Genomic DNA, 18,392 nt, shown 5'->3' with positions numbered 1-18,392 from the left:
TGCATCTTTTTACATATGTACGAACAGTGCCAAGTGTGAGGAGTACTAATGCAATGACAGCCTTACTGACTTGTCCCCTAGATTGCTGCGTTTTACATATGGACCTTCATTTCCTCCATTTAAAATTCCTGATGAAGATGCCAGTCTGATTCCTCCTGAAATGGACAACGAGTGCATTGCACAGACTTGGTTTCGCTTTTTACATATGCTGAGGTAATGTAATACTTGTATATGAACATGATATAAAGCATGCAAGAAAGAATATCAACAAATCCATGTTGGATGTGAGTGAAGTTATCCCAGCAAGGAGAGAGACCTAATGTTAAGTGTCTGAAATTAATAAAGACTACTAAAAAAGTGCTCCTTGTGACAGTGCCACAAGGGCTGTGGGTGGGAGTTAGAAAACGTTTTTCTCGTACAACTTTGAACTTAATGGTTTTTGCAGAATTTAAGAGTTTGCCTAAAAAAAAAAAAAAAAAAGCAATTTCTAACTTATGATTTGGAGAAAAAAAATTGCAAATGTGACCTGATGCACCATTGTCTTTTAAGACTGTAAACAGGAAGACTAAAACAATAGCTCTAGGAGATGTGAATTGCTTCCATTCATCTCAGTGGGGTATTAAATAATCTTTGTAGGTCACATTTTTTAAAATGGGTGTGTATCCTTTTCTTGTTTATGATGATCTTCAAGTGCTTGTTCATGTCCGTTCCAACGCCGGTGTGCATGCACTGCATGTACCACCATGGGAAAGTTTTCCCTCAGTGGTATCCGTCAGGTTGGCTCTGGTGCCCCTGGAGTCGTGCCGGCATATAGCGTCCTGCCACCCCACCGCTCCTTCGGTTCCTTTTTACCGCCTCTCGTGGTTGCTGGAACTTCGGCTCGTCTCTTGCATTCTGCAAATGCCTTCTTTCAGTGGACTTTTTTCTGTAAAAATTGTAAATAGTTACTGTTAGGATTAAGTTAGTGGGTAGCTAAGTAGTGTAATATAGGTAGTAGTGGTCCCTGCTTAGCGGGGCTAGGCCGCCCTGCACCACAGTATGCCTCGGTCCCAAGGGTTCAAACTGTGTATAGCATTCCACAAACCAATGCCGGTTAGCGACCCACATGATATCTATCTTAAGTGCCTGGGAGAGACCCACGTGCAGGAGCTTCAGACCCAGGACAAAAAAGGACAGAGAAGCTAGACTTAAGTTCCTCCATACGGAGGCAGCACTCCGTCCCGCTTCGGAGCTGACGCAGGTGGAATCGGCACCGTGTACTTCTAGGTTAGTAAGAAGTGCCCTGCCGTCTCTGGTGGTGGTGCAGTGCGGTTCCACATCCCCGGTACCGAGAAAGGAGTTTGCTACTGATAGTCTGGGGCTCCCGGCACCGACATGAGTCCCCAGCACAGAGGAAATCAACTCTGGCATGGGACTCCCGGCACCGTTCACAATCGCCGGTGCCTAAGAAAAAGCAGAAAAAGAGAGACTGGGGGCGCTGTCCAACCCCAAGGTCTGCAGGCGATAGGGCTTCTGGTAGAGTGTGACCCATGCTGGGCCAGTTGGAGGCACCAACACAGTGTGCGGCATCATCGACTCTGGCCCTGGAAAGGGTGTCATTGAGTCTGGTACCATTGGACTCCCTGCCAAGGGAGAGCCACTGCAGCACAACAGCCTTGGCTTTACCGTTTATGCCGGAGGCTGTAAGGGACCTTCTTTTCTCCATGGTGCTACCATCCTTGGCCACAGTGACCACGCCAGAACTGAGGGCCACCGTAGCAGGGAGACAGGCACTGGCGAACGGCAAGCTGGTCATGATGTTGTGACACGAATCCCCTCATTCATGGCACCACTCTCTGGCACTGGTCTGTACCGCCCGCCTTGGTTGCCAAGAAGCCACTCCTCAGACTCTGATTTGGGAGCAGAGTCCTAAGCCTCACGCAGGAGCAGACATTGCTCCTGTAGGCAGCACTCTGCGACCGGACATGGGCCAGGGCATGCCGCCGGCGACATGGCCACCAGCACAATGGCAAATGCCCCTGCAGTGGCCATTTTGAAATCCCTGAGCGTTCCAACCTATCCAGGGGTCCCAGTCCATAAGGTTGTATTCTGCGATATCAGAGGCACGAGCTCCATCCCTCTTGGAAACAGGGATCAGTCCCCCTGTGCCGAGCCTGGTGCTGGACAGGAGGTTGCCTCCTTACCGGACCCATCTGGAGCAGAGGGAGAAATACAGGTCCAGGTGCCTGTGCAAGCTTCTCCATCTTTCTCTCTCAACGAGGCAGTGGTGGGAACAGGTATGGTGCCCTCCCAGTAGGATTATAGGGTGCACCAGGAACTCCCAAGGAGGGTAGCCCAGAACCTGGGCATTCAACCAGAGGAGATCTTTGACTCCTCCCCCATTTAGTGGATATTATAATGGCCTCAGGACCATCATGGGCTGCCCTGCCATTGAAGAGGATGGAGAGGAGGTACATTTGTCCCTCCCAAGGGGTATACATTTTTGTATGTTAACACCCCTCCCCCACCCCCGGCTCACTGGTTGTTTTGGTGGTGAACAAAAGGGAGAGACAGAGGCAACAGGGGCGAACCCCTAAGGCCAAAGATGCCAAAAAACTCTATCTTTTTGGCAGAAAGGTCTACTCTACTGAGCCACCAGCTCAAGATATACCAACCTACAAGCACTTGGTGGTTGGCAGACTTTAATTCCTGGAGTGCTATGGCAAAGTTCAGGGAGCTCTTGCTGCAGGAATCCAGGGGTGAGTTTTCAGCCATAGTGTAGAAGGCAAAGCAGTGGCTATGGCATCTCTCCAGGTGGCTCTGGACACGGTAGTCTGCTCCTTGGCTTTGGTGGTGGTCATGAGGCAAAGCTTGTGGCTTCGGTCTTCGGGTCTACCCTGTGAGGTCCAGCAGGCAATCCCGGACCTGTTGTTTGAAGGCAGATCACTCTTTTTGGAGCAAACTGATTTGAAGCTCCATAGCTTGAAAGACTCAAGGGCTACTCTGAAATCTTTGGGTCTGCATACACCAGCTCCTGCTAAGAAGCACAGGTTCTACCCTATGCAGAAGAGACAGGAATACAGCAGGAGAAAGAACAGAGGCTATAGAAGGAGGAACCTGTCCCAGTCCTCATCTGCCCTAGCTCCTGCCCCCCACCCCTCCCGAGACATTTGTCAGGGTTTAAGTAGGCCTTTTGAGGGTACGCCTCAGGATGGTGTACCAGGACGGTGTCTCGATCCTATTTCTCCTACATTTTGTGGACCGGTTGTCCCACTTCTATCAGGTGTGGGCCTGCATTACTGCAAATTGTTGGGTAGTGTGCGTGGTGGAAGTGGGATACTCTCTTCAATTCAGTTGTTCTCCCACTCTCCCCATCCTCCTTCAGGAACCCTTCTCATGAGAGACTTCTAGCTGAAGAGGTGCAGTCACTCCTAATCCATGGGAGCAGTGGTGGCGTTTCCAACAATGCTAAGGGGTTGGGGTTTCTACTCCTGTTACTTCCTAATCCCAAAGGCCTATGGCGACTGTGACCTGGGGTGCCTGGGGAAGCCCTCACTGAAAATGCCAGGCTCAGGGCAGGCTGCAAAAGAGTGCAGAGACTCTCAAAACTGGTGGTTAACGCTGAAGTTAAACTCACCAACCCGTCACAAACTGTGCTGCTGATTTCCCCCCCCCCCCCCACTGGTTATGAAGAAGCTAAAAAAAGAAATCACACCGCCCCCTTTATTGCATTCTGTTCTCTGGCTCCCAATCAGCATGCAGATCCAGTACAGTGAGAAGTTTAGGAACTCTGCTCACATCTACAAAATGTTCTTCTGACCCCAAAGGGTCTGCCACATTACTAGATCAATATTCGTTTGGATCTTACCCAAAATATTCTGCTGACAGCCAGTCCTTTAGTGTCTAAAACCATAGGTTTATTATAAGGAAAAAAGATACATACAGAGACTTCAAAGTCCATATATCAGTTTCTTAGCAGTATTGGTGAGTTTGCTGGCTTGAAAGTCCCTCTGGAATACATCCACAGCTTGGATAGGTTGTTCAGAGTTTTGTTTGTAGGAAAGTTACTCCAGAGGTAAGAAGCAGGAATGAAGACAAAATGGAGACAATGCAGCTACCCTTTATATTCCTTTTGCCATGTGGCTTGTACTTCCTGTGTCCCAAACATAAGCTTCAGAGCATGTGGAAAAGCTTCAGAGTTCTTCTCTATCCTTAGATATGCCCCTAAAAGTCCTGCTGACTCATAAAGTTTATTCCCTGGCTCCTTTCAATGGATTCATTGTACAGATGGTGACCCTTGATGGGTCATCAAATAGGCATCAGCACTGCCTAGCCTGTCTCTCTGGGGTGTCATCTGGATGCACAGAACCAGTGTGAAATACAGATATATCCTACATATCTAACTCATGATACAAAGGTAATACAAACATATAAACAAGATTATCATACTTGGCAAATCATAACATTTTCACTGATACCTTACATGGCATATCTGATCAGATTCCTTGCAATTTTATAATATTGGTATCAATAGTGTTTATAAATGTTTCATGTTCCATACAGCATCACAGTGACCTCAGAACAATTGTTGGATTTGTGAAACCTCAACAGATTCATGAAGAAACTGAAGTTCCGCGTCTCCTTGGCCTCCATTATCCATCTCTAGATCCAGGGGGCTGGTAGGCTGTCCTTGATTTAAAGGACATATATTTCTAGATTGCTGTCTTTCAAGGGCACAGAAGGTACGATTTGTGGTAAACCACAGACATTACCAGTTTATGGTACTCCATGCAAACCAGGCCAGAGATTTTCTCCCAGGAAGTCGGTTAAGAGCTATAGAGGCACTCCTAAAGAGCCTGAGGGATCACCACAGCAAGAAACTGCTTAAAGCTTCTGGGGCATATGGCATCATGCACCTATGTGGTGCAATGTGCAAGACTGCAACTAAGACCTCTCCAGTCTTGGTTGGCATCTGTATAAACACCAAGTTGGCATCACCTGGACAAGGTGGTCTCATTTCCCCTGTTTTTGATTATTTCCACCCTCCCTTTGGACCTGGAGACAGTGTGTGCAGGAGTTCCATTCTTGAGACCTCCACCATCAAGGTCTCTTGTCACAGACACATCGGAGATGGGATGGGGGCCCGCCTACGGACCTTCAGGACTCAAGGCTACTGGTCCCCAGAGGAACTTGAGTTGCACATCCAATGTGAGAGAATTGAGGGTGGTGTGCCTAGCCTGCCAAGCTTGGCAACTGCATGTCTGTCCTCACAGACAACACAACAGCAATGTTTTACATAAACAAACAGGGCAGAGCTCGCTCCTCTCCCCTATGTCAGGAGGATCTGCACCTATGGGATTTCTGTATAGCCCATTCCATTAACCTCAAAGCCTCCTACCTCTCGGGGTCTCAGAACAAGCGAGTGGATCATCTCAGCAGATCCTTTTCCAACAGTCACGAGTGGTCCACTTGCACAGATGTCATGTTTTTCAGAGGCAGGGATTTCCCCAGGTAGATCTGTTCGTGATGAAGTACAACAGGAAATGTCTTCAGTTCTGCTCCTTCCTAGGCCACAGTTTGGGTTCGCTCACAGACACCTTTCTCCTTCCTTGGACAGATCAGGTCTTCGCCACGTTCCTTCCCACTTCTCTCATACACAGGGTCCTGCTGAAGGTCAGAAGGGATAGGACGGGGCTGATCCTGATAGCCCTGGCCTGGCTGCACCAGCACTGGTTCACCACCCTCCTAGATCTCTCGATGGACACATCAATCACCCTACCACTATTTCTGGACTCTTATCTTTCAAGATCACGGTCACCTATGTTACCCAAACCTCCAATATCTCCACCTCACAGCATGGAAGCTCCATGGCTGAGCCCAGCAGAATGGGCTTGCTCAGGGCCGGTTCATGAGGTGCTCTTGGGTAGCAGGAAGCTGTCTTCTAGAGCCACTTACCTGGCAAAGTGAGAGATTCTTGATTTGGTCAATGCAGAAGGGTGTTTTGCCTACTGAGTCATCGCTGCCCTTCATTTTAGATTACCTGCTTCACTTAAAGCAGGAGTGTCTGACGACAGTCATCCACAAGGGTCCATCTATATGCGATCTCTGCATTTCACCCTTGGGTGGGCGGCAGGTCGGTCTTCTCAAACTCAATCAGTGAATGGCTGTATCCACAGGTATCTCAATATGGTGCTGACAAGGCTAACAGGACCCCTATTTGAACCACTGGCAACATGCTCCCTGTTCTATCTGTCTTGGAAGTTGGCCTTCCTAGTCACCATTACTTCTGCCAGAAGGGTCTCAGAAATCCAGGCTCTTACCTCCAAGCCACTGTGTATACTGTTGCCTTCAAGGACAAGGTACAGCTGTGGCCACACCCATCCTTTCTACCAAAGGTGGTCTCACAATTCCATAGTAACCAGGACGTCTTTCTGCCAGTCTTCTATCCTAAACCACACACAAACCTGAGATTTGAAGCGTGCACTAGCTTTTTCTGTAGAGGACCAAACTTTTTAGGAAGACTGGCCAGCTATCCATAGCCATTACAGCCGGAACAAAAGGCCATCCAGTCTCGGCCCAGAGAATGTCATCATGAATCACTTTCTGTATCCGCTCATGCTATGACCTAGCAAAGCTTCCAGCTCCTTGGTTGACAGCCCACTGTACGAGAGCTCAAGCATTGTCGGTGGCATTCGTGGCACAAGTTCCAATCAGGGTATGTGTAGAGCGGCAACTTGGTTGTCAGTCCACATGTTTGCGTCACCCTATGCCATCATGCAACAAGCCAGAGATGATGTGGGCTTGCTATTAGTCAGCATGCTAATGAACTCTGAACCTTCCACCTATATAACTGCTTGGGAGTCACCTACATTGTAACGGACATGAGCAAGCACTTAAAGAAGAGAAAAAGGTTACTAGCCTTCCATAACTGTTCTTCGAAATGTGTTGCTCATGTCCATTCCACAACCCAGCATCCTGCACCTTTGTCGGAGTTAGCTGGCAAGAAGGAATTGGCAGGGTGGCAGGCCCCTGTATACTGGCACTATGAGGGCACGACTCTAGGGGGCACCAGAGTCGACAGATACCGCGGAGGGGTAACTTCTGGTGGTGGTGCACGTGGCACCTGTACAGCTATGTTGGAATGGACATGAGCAACACATCTTGAAGAACAGCAGTTACGGAAGGTTAGTCACTGTTTATCCATGATGATGAAAACCTGGAAGGTTGTTACAGTGTGTGTATTGCTTGTTGTTTTTTATCAGAAATATGCAAATATGTCAGGTTTGGTCTGCATTGGTTTAGTTAAAGAAACTTTAGGAGCTCATTGTGAACTAAGATATCTTATGTTTCAGAGTAACAGCCGTGTTAGTCTGTATTCGCAAAAAGAAAAGGAGTACTGGTGGCACCTTAGAGACTAACCAATTTATTTGAGCATGAGCTTTCGTGAGCTACAGCGAAGTGAGCTGTAGCTCACGAAAGCTCATGCTCAAATAAATTGGTTAGTCTCTAAGGTGCCACCAGTACTCCTTTTCTTTTTAAGATATCTTATGAATGGCAAGGCTGTTCTATCTTCACATTTTAGCTAAAGGAAATTTTTATTTAACTAGTTATTGCAGTTATATAGATGTTAGTTTTAACAGTAACTAAAAATCCGTTTTCCCCTTCACCCCTTCAATTGCTCACCTGTCATTCGTGGTCCTCTTGATGTCACCATTGGGCTAGTTCTCCATCTGCCATAGTCTTCCAGCCTCGACAGGCTTTCAAGTGTTTTATATCAATCATAAGAAAAGAAAAAGGCACACATTTTTTCTTTGTGGGTCTTCTTTAGCAAGTCTGAAACCTGATGGCAGCAATTTAAATATTCGTAATAAGTGCTATGGCTCTTAACCAGTGTTGGGTACTGTTAGCTAGTCCAGAATTTGGATGGAAAAGACCTTTTCTGTAACTGCTCCATCTGCAACTGCAGGATTGTTATCTACAGTGTATTCTCTGGATCTTCACCAGGTTTAATTTGAGATGGTAGCTCCATTCACTGACCGTGATTATAATTTTTATAAACTTTTTTTTTATAAAACTTCAGGTCAGTAGAAATGTTTCTCTGCTTTTTACAGATTTTTTTATTGTAATTATACCACCTGAAAGATGCTCTTGCAGCCTTAGGAACCAAAGTGTTGTAGCATTAAGATCCTGAAACTGATTTTTATTGTCCATGCTGAGAGAATAACTAGAAACAATTCTCTTATAATCTAAGGTGTTCGCAAAGAAATTAGTTTTGTAAAATCAAGCTATGTTAAATTGAGTGTCCTTTTAAATTTTCATAACTTACACACGTTGTCTGACTATCAAAGGTTGCATATTTGGGTGTTAAGATTTTAACTGCTATGAGTACACTAAAATATTACTATTTTTTTTTTTGGTAGTAATCCAGTGGATTTGAGTAACCCAGCCATTATAAGCTCTACCCCCAAATTTCAGGAGCAGTTTCTGAATGTGAGTGGAATGACTCAAGAATTGAATCAGTATCCCTGCCTTAAACATCTGCCTCATATATTCTTTCGTGCCATGCGTGGGATCAGCTGTTTAGTGGATGCGTTCCTAGGTAATCTCTCCACTTATTTGTATATAGTTAGAACATCACCATCTGTCCTAATTTAATACAAGACTTCAAGTAATCTTTGTTTATGCTTTTAGATCTGGATTTTCAGAATTGTGTGCATTGGGTTTTTTCATGCACAACTAATGCTTTTGCCCACGTTCTCACAGCACATTTACCTGCAAATGGCAAATGAGACTTCTAACTGGCCAGTTATGTGTGCATAGTTATTACATTTGCCTAAATCATCCTACAAATGTGTACACAGTTCTGAAAAGCTGGTAATATAGTACAGCCAAAATTTGTAAACTGGGCCTCCAAAATCAGGCTTCTAAGTCACCTTGTTTTTCAGCAGTTCTGAGCACCAACAATTTAGTTTATAAAGCTCTTTGAGGCACAGTGCTTATTACTATGAAGCACTGATGTTTGATTGTATTGCTCTTGGAATACAAATTTAATAATCGTTGAAGTCCATGGGATTTGCAGGTGCTCAGCATTGGTGAAAAACAAGCCACATTTGTTTAGGTGCCTCTTAGGAGTCTAATTTAGGCCTCCAGGTTTCAAAATGTTGTTTGGTAACATGATATAATTTATGTAGAGTTTTTGATGTATTAGGTATTATGCCTCTTACTTTCCTGAAGATTTATCTAGACTTAAAACTTCCTCAGATTTTTGTGTGCTATATTGTACTTCAGCTCTTATTGCCTGTTCTCCGCTTTTTGACTGACGTTTTTAATATTAACAAATAAATAATCTGTTCTGACTCCCAAAAGTCTGAACTGATAAAACAGGTTGTGGAAGACTATAGAGTAAATACATGTCACTACTATGCTCATGGAAAAAAAGTTAATCTGTAACATAATGCTACCTAATTTACATTTCTTCCTTTGAAGGAACCTGGACAGTTTAGTTCCCTCAAATTAAAAAAAAATGTATTTGCCACACTGCTTTTATAAAGCAACTAATATTCTTTTGACTAGTAATACTTGTTTAGTAGTATACTAATGTTACATGTTAATATAATCTGTTTGTATTAGGATGTTGCTTGTTGCAAACATAATTCAATGAGCATATATTTCATTTTCTAAAGAATGGCTTTATTAAATGCTTCTATTGTATATTGCAGAAAGCAGCAAATTGATTTCTTTCTTCTCTAGGAGTTGCAGCCTTTACGAACAGTGGGTGTGAAAGATTACCCAGATATGGTATTAAGTCTTGTTGCTCTCATTTTGGTAGCAAGAATCTGGGCAGAAGGGCTGATAACTAATACTGATGTACAAAACAAAGTTGTAAAAGCTGCAGTATTCTGTCATTATTTGTAAAAGTGTTGTTTCAATCTTTTGTATTATAAGGAAATATTTGAATTTGTTAAAAGGACATTGTTATGGTATGGCAACTTAAAAATGTTAACTATTTATTATCGCCTTGAAGAGGTCTAAAATTGAAATCTGTTCCAATTTTTTTACCCATTGGTTTGTCATAGGGCTGTTTTTTTTGTTTTTTATTGTTTTTGTTTTTAAACAAAACTCTGAAGTGTTTGATGTTTAAAACATTATACATTAATTGCAGTGATTTTGCAAACAGATATAGAATAAAACTTTCACATTGGAACAAACTTCCAAATGCATCAACTTTAAAAATATTTGTATTAACAATGTTATCTATTTTGCATAAACTTTCTCAGAATTGCTACGGATTACATTTTTATCCCTAAACTATTGCTGCTATTTATCTGAGCTTCAGTGAAGTCATAACATTGCAATTGTGCTGCAATAACCATGCTAAGAATATCATAAATGAAGAATTATGACCTCACTGCAAGATCTAATAGAAGCTGGGTTTTGTGGAATGTGGACTTCTTAAAATCAAAAATAGGTTTAGTTCTGGTGAGGAACACAGAGTGCTCCAGGCCACTTTCACTTTGTATATAGACTCCTTTCGAGTTTGTTCCGGTATGAAAGAGGTGCCCTTAGTCATTTATAGGAAAAAAACAAGGTTAATCCTGCTCCTGGGTTCCTGCCATGGTGTCCCTTCAAACCATTTGTTTTACTGCTATCAAGCATAAAGTTCAAACTGAACGTTTGAGTTAGTTTAACACAGAATACTGCTTCTTTGTAATTACAAAATGAATAATCCTCGCAACACTGTGTAAATCGTATTTGCTTCGTGTATTGTGCTACATGTTGCACCAGTGCAGGCAGAAGTGCAGAGGTGTCACGTTACACATTGGCTAACTGCCACTGTCCTTTCAGTTTTACATTGGTTAAGCTTTTGAATTTGCTTAGATTCATATATACTTTGAATATACTCTTGATACGTTACTCAGTGACTAAGAGTTTGAAGTACGTATTGTGTTCAGGATGAATTTTCATGGTAAAAGTACTTGAAAATAAATATAACGTACTGCCCTCCTCAGTTTGTACAGGGCTATGTAATGTTGCCAAGTCTTGCATTCCTGACTCTCTGCACTGTTTTCCTGCCCTGATATAGGAAATGTCCTGGCGCTGATTTTATTTTTAATACATTACATGTGAAGAATTTATAATTCAGCAGTTTGATAAAAATGTCTATTAATAACGTGGTACTGCCTTTTAAATAATAGATTAGTAACCTTCTACACAGCAAACTTATTGTAAGTTGTTGAACAGTGCAGACATAGAATTTACATTTTAATCTCTAAAAGAAGCTTCACTGGTATAAATATTTACAAAGGGATGAATCTTTAAAATATAGTGCTTGATTGTGCATTTCTAAGCCGGCTCCCACGTATTTGATTCTCCCCAGGTGGGAAAAACAGACTTTGGGCTGGCTAACTCCTGCCTTAGATTGGGAGGCTGGTCTTGAGACTTTTGTTGCTACCTAATAACTAATTAGCAAAACTACTTTGTCCAGTAGTGTCAGAGAGACCTTACAATGAAAGGTGAGGGGTGAAAGTGAATAAGGACCAACTGCAGCTCCCTGCTTCCAGTTATGTATCACAGCCTGGAATGCTGTACCCAGCAGAAGACAGGGTTGTCACTTTGGGATTGGGAGCAGAAGCCGATGGGCTAACTACAAATGTTTGTTTCAGATATGCAATATTGCTTCTTTATAGCTTTCTTTTTACATTCTTCCATTCCTCTGCGGGCATGGAGCCTTAGATTACCCACCTGATTTCCATTTTTTTTTTTTTTTACACTATTCAGAGTAAATATGTGTAATAAACTATGATAGTGGTAACTAAACTTTTTCTCTTTGTCCTGAAAATATTGGTAGACTTTCTGTGATTAGTATCTGGACAGGTTCAGTACTTAAGCACCTCACAGAGAATGTGTGGAGAAAGTGAATAAGAAAGTGTTGTTTACCACTTCACAAAACACGAGAACCAGGAGTTACCCAACAAAATTAGTAAGCAGCAGGTTTAAAACCAACAAAAGGAAGTACTTCACACAGCGCACAGTCAATGTGTGGAACTCTTTGCCAGGGGATGTTGTGATGGCCAAAACTATAACTGGGTTCAAAAAAACATTCCATAAGTTCATGGATGATAGGTCCATCAATATAAGCAAGGATGGTTAGGGATGCATACCCATATTCTGGGTGTCCCTAAGCCTCTGACTGCCAGATGCTGGGACAGGATGAATCACTTGATTGCCCTGTTCTGCTCATTTCTTTTGAGGCATTGGCCAGTGCTGGAAGACCGGATACTGGGCTAGATGGACCATTAGTCTGACCCAGTATGGTCGTTCTTAAATGCCCTGCCATAGCCTATTAATTTCTTTTTCTTTTTTTTTCTTTTCTTTCCCCTAATCTTGCAAACACACTTTCGCCTTGTATCCTGGTTTCTCAGACTGGCCTTAAAGATATTAGTTTCTCTGCAAACCACAAAGATTAAGCGCTCTATCCCACAATGATCTCCCGTTACATTTTCTAAGGCGGATGTTGGGGGAGGGGGAGCTTTTAATTGAAGTGGAGGGTGAAGTGGATTGTCCTTTGTTAGTTTCATTCAGACCTCTCTATGTAGAGTAAAAGTGAATTGGTTGTTCTGAACCCATGACTAGAAAGAAAGTGGCTTTCTACAAACTGTCTGCATTCCATTCTACCGTCTGGTGCCCTCACTCCTCCACTTTCTTAGGTGCTTATGTGGGTGTTTGGTCACCTTTGATAAGCAGTGGTCTGTCATGTAGATTTAACTCAAATGCTTTTGTGGACCGCTTGTCAATCTCTACTAATACTGAATGATAGATGCTTTTTTAACTCTGTGGTGTTTGGGGGAATCTTTGAGGCTAATGATTTACAGAATGCCTTAATATCTAGTCATACAGATTATGCCATAGGGCTCTAAAAGTACTTTGCACTGAGTTTAGCTTTATTTTGTTCTTCAGGCATTTCACGACCCCGGTCAGACAGTGCTCCCCCCACGCCAGTAAATAGGTTGAGCATGCCACAGAATACTGCTATCAACACAACCCCACCTCATAACCGAAGGCATCGGGCCGTGACTGTGAATAAGGCAACAATGAAAACCAGCACTGTAAGATGTTATGCTTAGTACTTCAGTATTTTTCCGTTTGATCTTGTTGATGGTTTCTTCTGCTTCTGTGTATAAAGGAATATAAAATTGTCTTAAAAATTTCTAATAGGGTGAAACTTTTCTTTTATTCAAATAGGTTAGCACTGTTCACACATCAAAAGTGCAGCACCAGCCGTCGTCGTCCACCTCTCCATTGTCTAGTCCAAACCAGACTAGCTCTGAGCCTCGACCACTACCAGCTCCCCGCAGACCAAAGGTTAACAGCATCTTGAACCTCTTTGGATCATGGTTATTTGATGCAGCATTTGTTCACTGTAAACTTCATAATGGAATAAATAGAGACAGCAGCATGACTGGTAAATATTGCTGACCAAATATATGTAACTCTTTCCTTGCTTACTGACATTTCCTACCTGCAAGATTAATATTTGCTTAATCAAAAATAAATAAATAAATTTGAATGCTCTCTGATAAAGCACTGTATTATGGTTAACCCTTTCCAGCTGAACTAACCCAAACTGGCACCTTTGCTAGCAGCTCAGCAGAGATCTCTTCTGAGTTTGGTTTTATCTTAGAAATAAAATATCACCTAGACTTTAGTACATACTTGTTAAATCACATGTTACTAATTAGATAACCAGGAAGTTTCCATTATGTCAGCTAGGAGACTGTTATTAAACAAAAGAAATACAGTGTAGTGAGGGAGTTTCCCTTTGTATCTTGGAAAAGCATCACTTTGAGTAAGAAAAGTTGTTTGTTTTTTTTTCTTATAATGGCAGTGCTTTAATACATTCACATGAAAAGACTGGCAGCATCATTACAGATGCCGTTCTGCATCTTGTAACTTCACTTGACCTTAGTATGGGAGAACAGGATTTCTACATCTTCACAAAAGGAAAAACTCAAGCAAAATCATTCCCTTTCAGTGATGGTTAACCACATCAACAGACTGGTAGTTTTCAATCCTCCTAACTGTTAGATTTGTTTTCAGTAGTGTAGAGAACCTGGTTTCCATGGCTAGATCTGTGTGAGATACGACATATTGTAGAAGTAGTGCTGTCTGTATTGGTGGTGGTCTGTTCAACATGTTCTTCAAGTAATAGGTCAGATTTAGTGGTTTAAAAAAGAAAAAATCAAATCCATAACCGGGTAGGAGAGGTTTGTATTAGCAAGTTTAGGTTTAGAGGTGGGACTCAATAGCAATTAAATTGGCTAGCTTCCATGTTTGTCCTGCAGAAAATACATTCTTTGATGTGTTAAGCTGATATGATATAATTATTCAGTGAGTTTTGCAGTGTTTGTTCTAAATACGTATGTCAGGCGTATAAGGCCTGATTTTCAGAGGTGCCCTTGACTTCAGTGGGAAATGTATGTTCTCAGTTTCTCTGAAAAATCAAGCCAGTAGTACATATTTAGAGAGAGAGAAGTGGCTGAGCTTAGGAAAACTGAACAATTTAAGAGTAAATTCTCACCTGCATGCACAGGTGAGCAAACGAATACCTTTATTATTAACAGGGGTTTCATATCACTTTAAACACTGAATTTACAACTTGGTCTATTTGTTTCTTAAGTTGGACTATTTTAAAAGTTTACAGGTGTTCTCTTAGAACTGGATGTAGATATAAATATAGTATGAGCAATTTTGAATAAAATAAAATTGCAGTGTGCACAACATCTGAGCTGTACGTTTACTCCACTCACTTCCTTACAAATACTTTTGCTACGTGGATTTTTAGAAGTAGTTCTTACACCCAAATTACTTTTTACGTACCAGTAAATCTGAGACAGAGAGAGAGACCAAGGAATAGTTTGGGGGTGTTAATTAAAACATCTCGTTGTCCAAAAATTGTATCTTGGTTGAAGTAAATCTTTCATTCTCCAAAGCTGCTCTGTGCTAGCCTAGCCAGTGGATGTAAGTCCTATGCCATTAGAGGGAGATTGTAATATTTGTGCCCCAGTGGAGGGACATGGCTTTCTGGCTGATGCTTTGCAGTTTCCTGTCTCAAGCAGTTAGACATAGCTGTCTGGATGGGTGAGGCAGACCTGTGTCTGTAGTTGCATAGACTATTTTAACCCCAATCTTTTTTTTGCCCATGAATGGAGTGCTTTGCAGTCAATTCTGTCCCTCTTTTATGCTCTCCAGAGCCTACAGGGAGAGGCCAACCTTTGCCTGACATGTCCTGCTGATTCCCTGCAAGAAGGCACTTAAGATACAATGATGATAGGCCACCTGATGAAGACCCAGATAGACAGAAAATAGTGTTCTATTTCTCTGTGGCTTGGAAGGTAGAGGTTTGGTTTGTGAGCAGAAACCTCCTGAATTTGGAAGTCTGACCCAGTCCATGCAATTCCTTGATTTCACTACTTTGTGCATTTCTCCCATTCCCACAAGGAGGAATGCCTTCTTGGGGGACAGCTTTATTTATGTCGTGATATCATTTAAGGAGAAAGCTAATGTAACACTCAGAAAACAAAAATCCTTTTCAGGGTCAGCCCTTTTGATTTTGAGACTCCCAAGTCCTATAGACTAAGGAAGATACAGTTCCTTTCCTTTTCAGAGTTATAGATTGCCTGATCGATCTTTCTTCAGGTCAAGAGTGACTAGTTTGGCCCTGGCAGCTCCTGCATACGAATGGACTTAGGTCCACAACAGCCATACTCTTAGGAGGCTCTAGTGGTTTGCCTTCACGTGAACTGAATGCTAGTCACTGTGCCTCATAGCTTCTTACTTGAATTTGCCTATATGCCTGGTGAGAGAACTTTTTTCCTCATCTTCATATAAAAAGGAATACAATCCAGGAAATTGAGTCTTCTGGTAAAGATTCAAGCTCTAGTACAAAACAGTTGGAGAACATACTCTTTGGTATGTCGAGGCATTTGGATTCTGATCTGTTCTGTATTGAACTTGAAGTCAGTAAAAAGTCCCTTCTCCGCTTGCTGCCCTGCGAAATGAAGACTCTAAGCTCCATGACTCAGCCAGGCAGTCCAGGTCTTGCTTTGTGCTGGCCACCTACAGACTGTTCACCTGTACATTAATCCAGCTTGCTGAAACCCTTCTTCTTCTTCATTCTGCGTCAGTATTGATAATTTGTGGCCTTTGGCTTTCGGCTCATCGCAATGACTCGTATGCTTACGACTTGTCTGCACGTGAACTAGCACCTAAATAACTACGTCGGTTGTAATTCACGCCTGTTGTGATATCAGTGCAGAAATGTTAATTTTTTTTATTATTATTTTATAAAAATTTTAGTGCTCAGGAGGTCTTTTAGCTGCAGAGTGTTAGCCAGACATCCTCATCATATAGATGAGTAACACCACAGAGCTATGCTTCTGTGTCCATCTGATGGTTGAAGGACTTATACCTACTTTGTTGAATGGAATAGAGAGAATTTTGAAGTAACCAAAATAAGGGGGGGAAATTACCACTAGTAGCACTAAAATTTTACTTAATCCTTCAGACGCTCACACTTAAAACTTTTCCTTTTGAAAGGATCCTGAAGACCTTTTTGTTTTCCAGAATTCTGTACTTACCTTATTTGTATTGTGTGAGACACCCAGAATGCTTCAGCATGTAGGCCCCATATAAATAAAATGCTGTCTAGCTAAGGCTGAGAGACCATCCCAACCCGAGGAGACAAATTCATGTAAGCAGGGCTTGAGCTAGCATGCTAAAAATAGCAGTGTGGATGTTGTTGCACCAGCAGAGGCTTGGGCTTGCCACCCAAGCTCAGACCCCTGCCCTCCCTGACCTTTTGGGTCCAAGCTTGGGTGCTGGTCAAAGCCTCCACCAGTGCAGCAAGATCCACACTGCTGCTGTTATGAGTCTGTGTACCCGAGCTGAGAGGCTGCTGCCAGAGAGCACCACAGTATGTGTTGCCATACAAACAAAGTGCATTCTGAGAACTTAGGCAATTTCAAAAGGATCCCTTTACTAAACTTTGTGACACATCACTTCTCCCATCCTACAGTAGATTCCTTGTGATGGTCTTTATGGCTCTGTCTTCCATGAAGCAAGGAGGCAAAGAGCTGTCAGTCATAGCCAGTATAAAGGAGCTAACCCATAAATGTTCCCCCTCAGTTCTTTGTCTCCTTGTCCTGGAACTCCATACCTCATGACTCCGCTTTAATTTTTTTCTCTAACTTTTTCTCTCTCTCTCGTTCCATAGAGAAGGCAAGAATGAGAAAAATGTGGGTGTTGGGGAGAAGAAGGGAGGGGAGGGTTGGACAGCAAGCAAATAAGCTTTCCTACAGATTCCACAGCTGGATCACGGCTGAAAGCTCTTGGGTCAAACAGGAAAGAATCTTCTAAGGATCCAGCAGGAAAACTCTGTCCCTTCCACCTAACCTTCTCATGACCAGAGGGGAGCTTGGGGTTAGCCTGCCTCCTTTGGCAAGCCTGAGCTGTTCCTACAGATCATCTGGCTCCTTGAACATGGCATGACTTTTCTGCTTGTTTAGGCAGCCAGCCTCCAAACTCCTCCCTGAGCTGAGAGCTCTCTGCAGTCTTTGTTTGAATGACAGATTACTAGCCACCACAGCAGCTAGCAAGGTAAACCCAAATGTAATGAGCCCTCACTGTTTTCCGGGGCTCTGTGTCTCTGATTTTGGACCCTCATTCACAATGAATGCAATCACTGCCCCTTTTCTGCCAGTTCAGATTAATCTTCATTGTCATTGGGAAAGCTTACAATAGTGCCCCTTGCACAGCTGATTATAGCCTGCAACATCTTATAAGTTATTTTCAAACACTCCATTTTTGTCTGCTTCTGCTTTGGGGTATGTGTGGAGTGTCTTCCTTCAAGCAAAGAGTATTAATCAGACTCCACTTCTGTATAATTCTGAGTACATCTAGAGTCTCATGGCCCAGGAGGATCCTTTGCCACTCTGCATTCTCAGGCCTGTCTCTTGCATTCTGACTCAGAAGCAGCAACTTGTCTGCTGGCTAGCCAAGATTCTTGTGCTTTGGGGGTCCTATGTCAGTTAGTGCAGGAACTCAATGGACTGAGTTGCATTCCAGGTGGCTAGAAATTTCCATCTCTTATCAGAGATGGATGGTATTAAGATCTACTGCTTCATAATATGCACCCAAAAGACTTAACTTCCTTTTATGAAGTCTTGGAGTAAAGGAGAGGTGATCTGTTCTAGATTCAGGCACTTGCTTTGTGGGGAAAGTCAGTTTTGTGTGTGTGTCATTCTCTAGAATTAGACCACGTGGCAGGTTCCCACTCCAGGGACTGTTCCTTGTCTGATGTCCAGTTCGTCTTTGTGTCAGCAGAGCTGCCCATTAGCCGCTGGTGGCTAATTACC

General features: G+C 42.8%; 1 protein-coding gene across 5 annotated transcripts in view; it reads left to right on the top strand.

The window, feature by feature from the left end:
• Nucleotides 1-18,392, top strand: part of RALGAPB (Ral GTPase activating protein non-catalytic subunit beta) — a 112,242-nt gene that overhangs the window by 32,191 nt on the left and 61,659 nt on the right. For all 5 annotated transcript variants that reach the window (XR_013347745.1, XM_077831813.1, XM_077831812.1 and 2 more), the window contains 4 exons: nucleotides 82-213; nucleotides 8,400-8,578; nucleotides 12,937-13,085; nucleotides 13,222-13,441. Coding sequence is in view for 4 of the 5 variants with exons in the window: in XM_077831813.1 (XP_077687939.1) it covers nucleotides 82-213; nucleotides 8,400-8,578; nucleotides 12,937-13,085; nucleotides 13,222-13,441 (680 nt within the window). In the remaining variant the exon portion in view is untranslated. The remainder of the gene's footprint in view (nucleotides 1-81; nucleotides 214-8,399; nucleotides 8,579-12,936; nucleotides 13,086-13,221; nucleotides 13,442-18,392) is intronic.

Source organism: Eretmochelys imbricata, chromosome 13 (assembly GCF_965152235.1).
Source record: "Eretmochelys imbricata isolate rEreImb1 chromosome 13, rEreImb1.hap1, whole genome shotgun sequence".
NCBI lineage: Eukaryota > Metazoa > Chordata > Testudines > Cheloniidae > Eretmochelys > Eretmochelys imbricata.
This window is presented reverse-complemented; position numbering and strand designations above follow the sequence as displayed.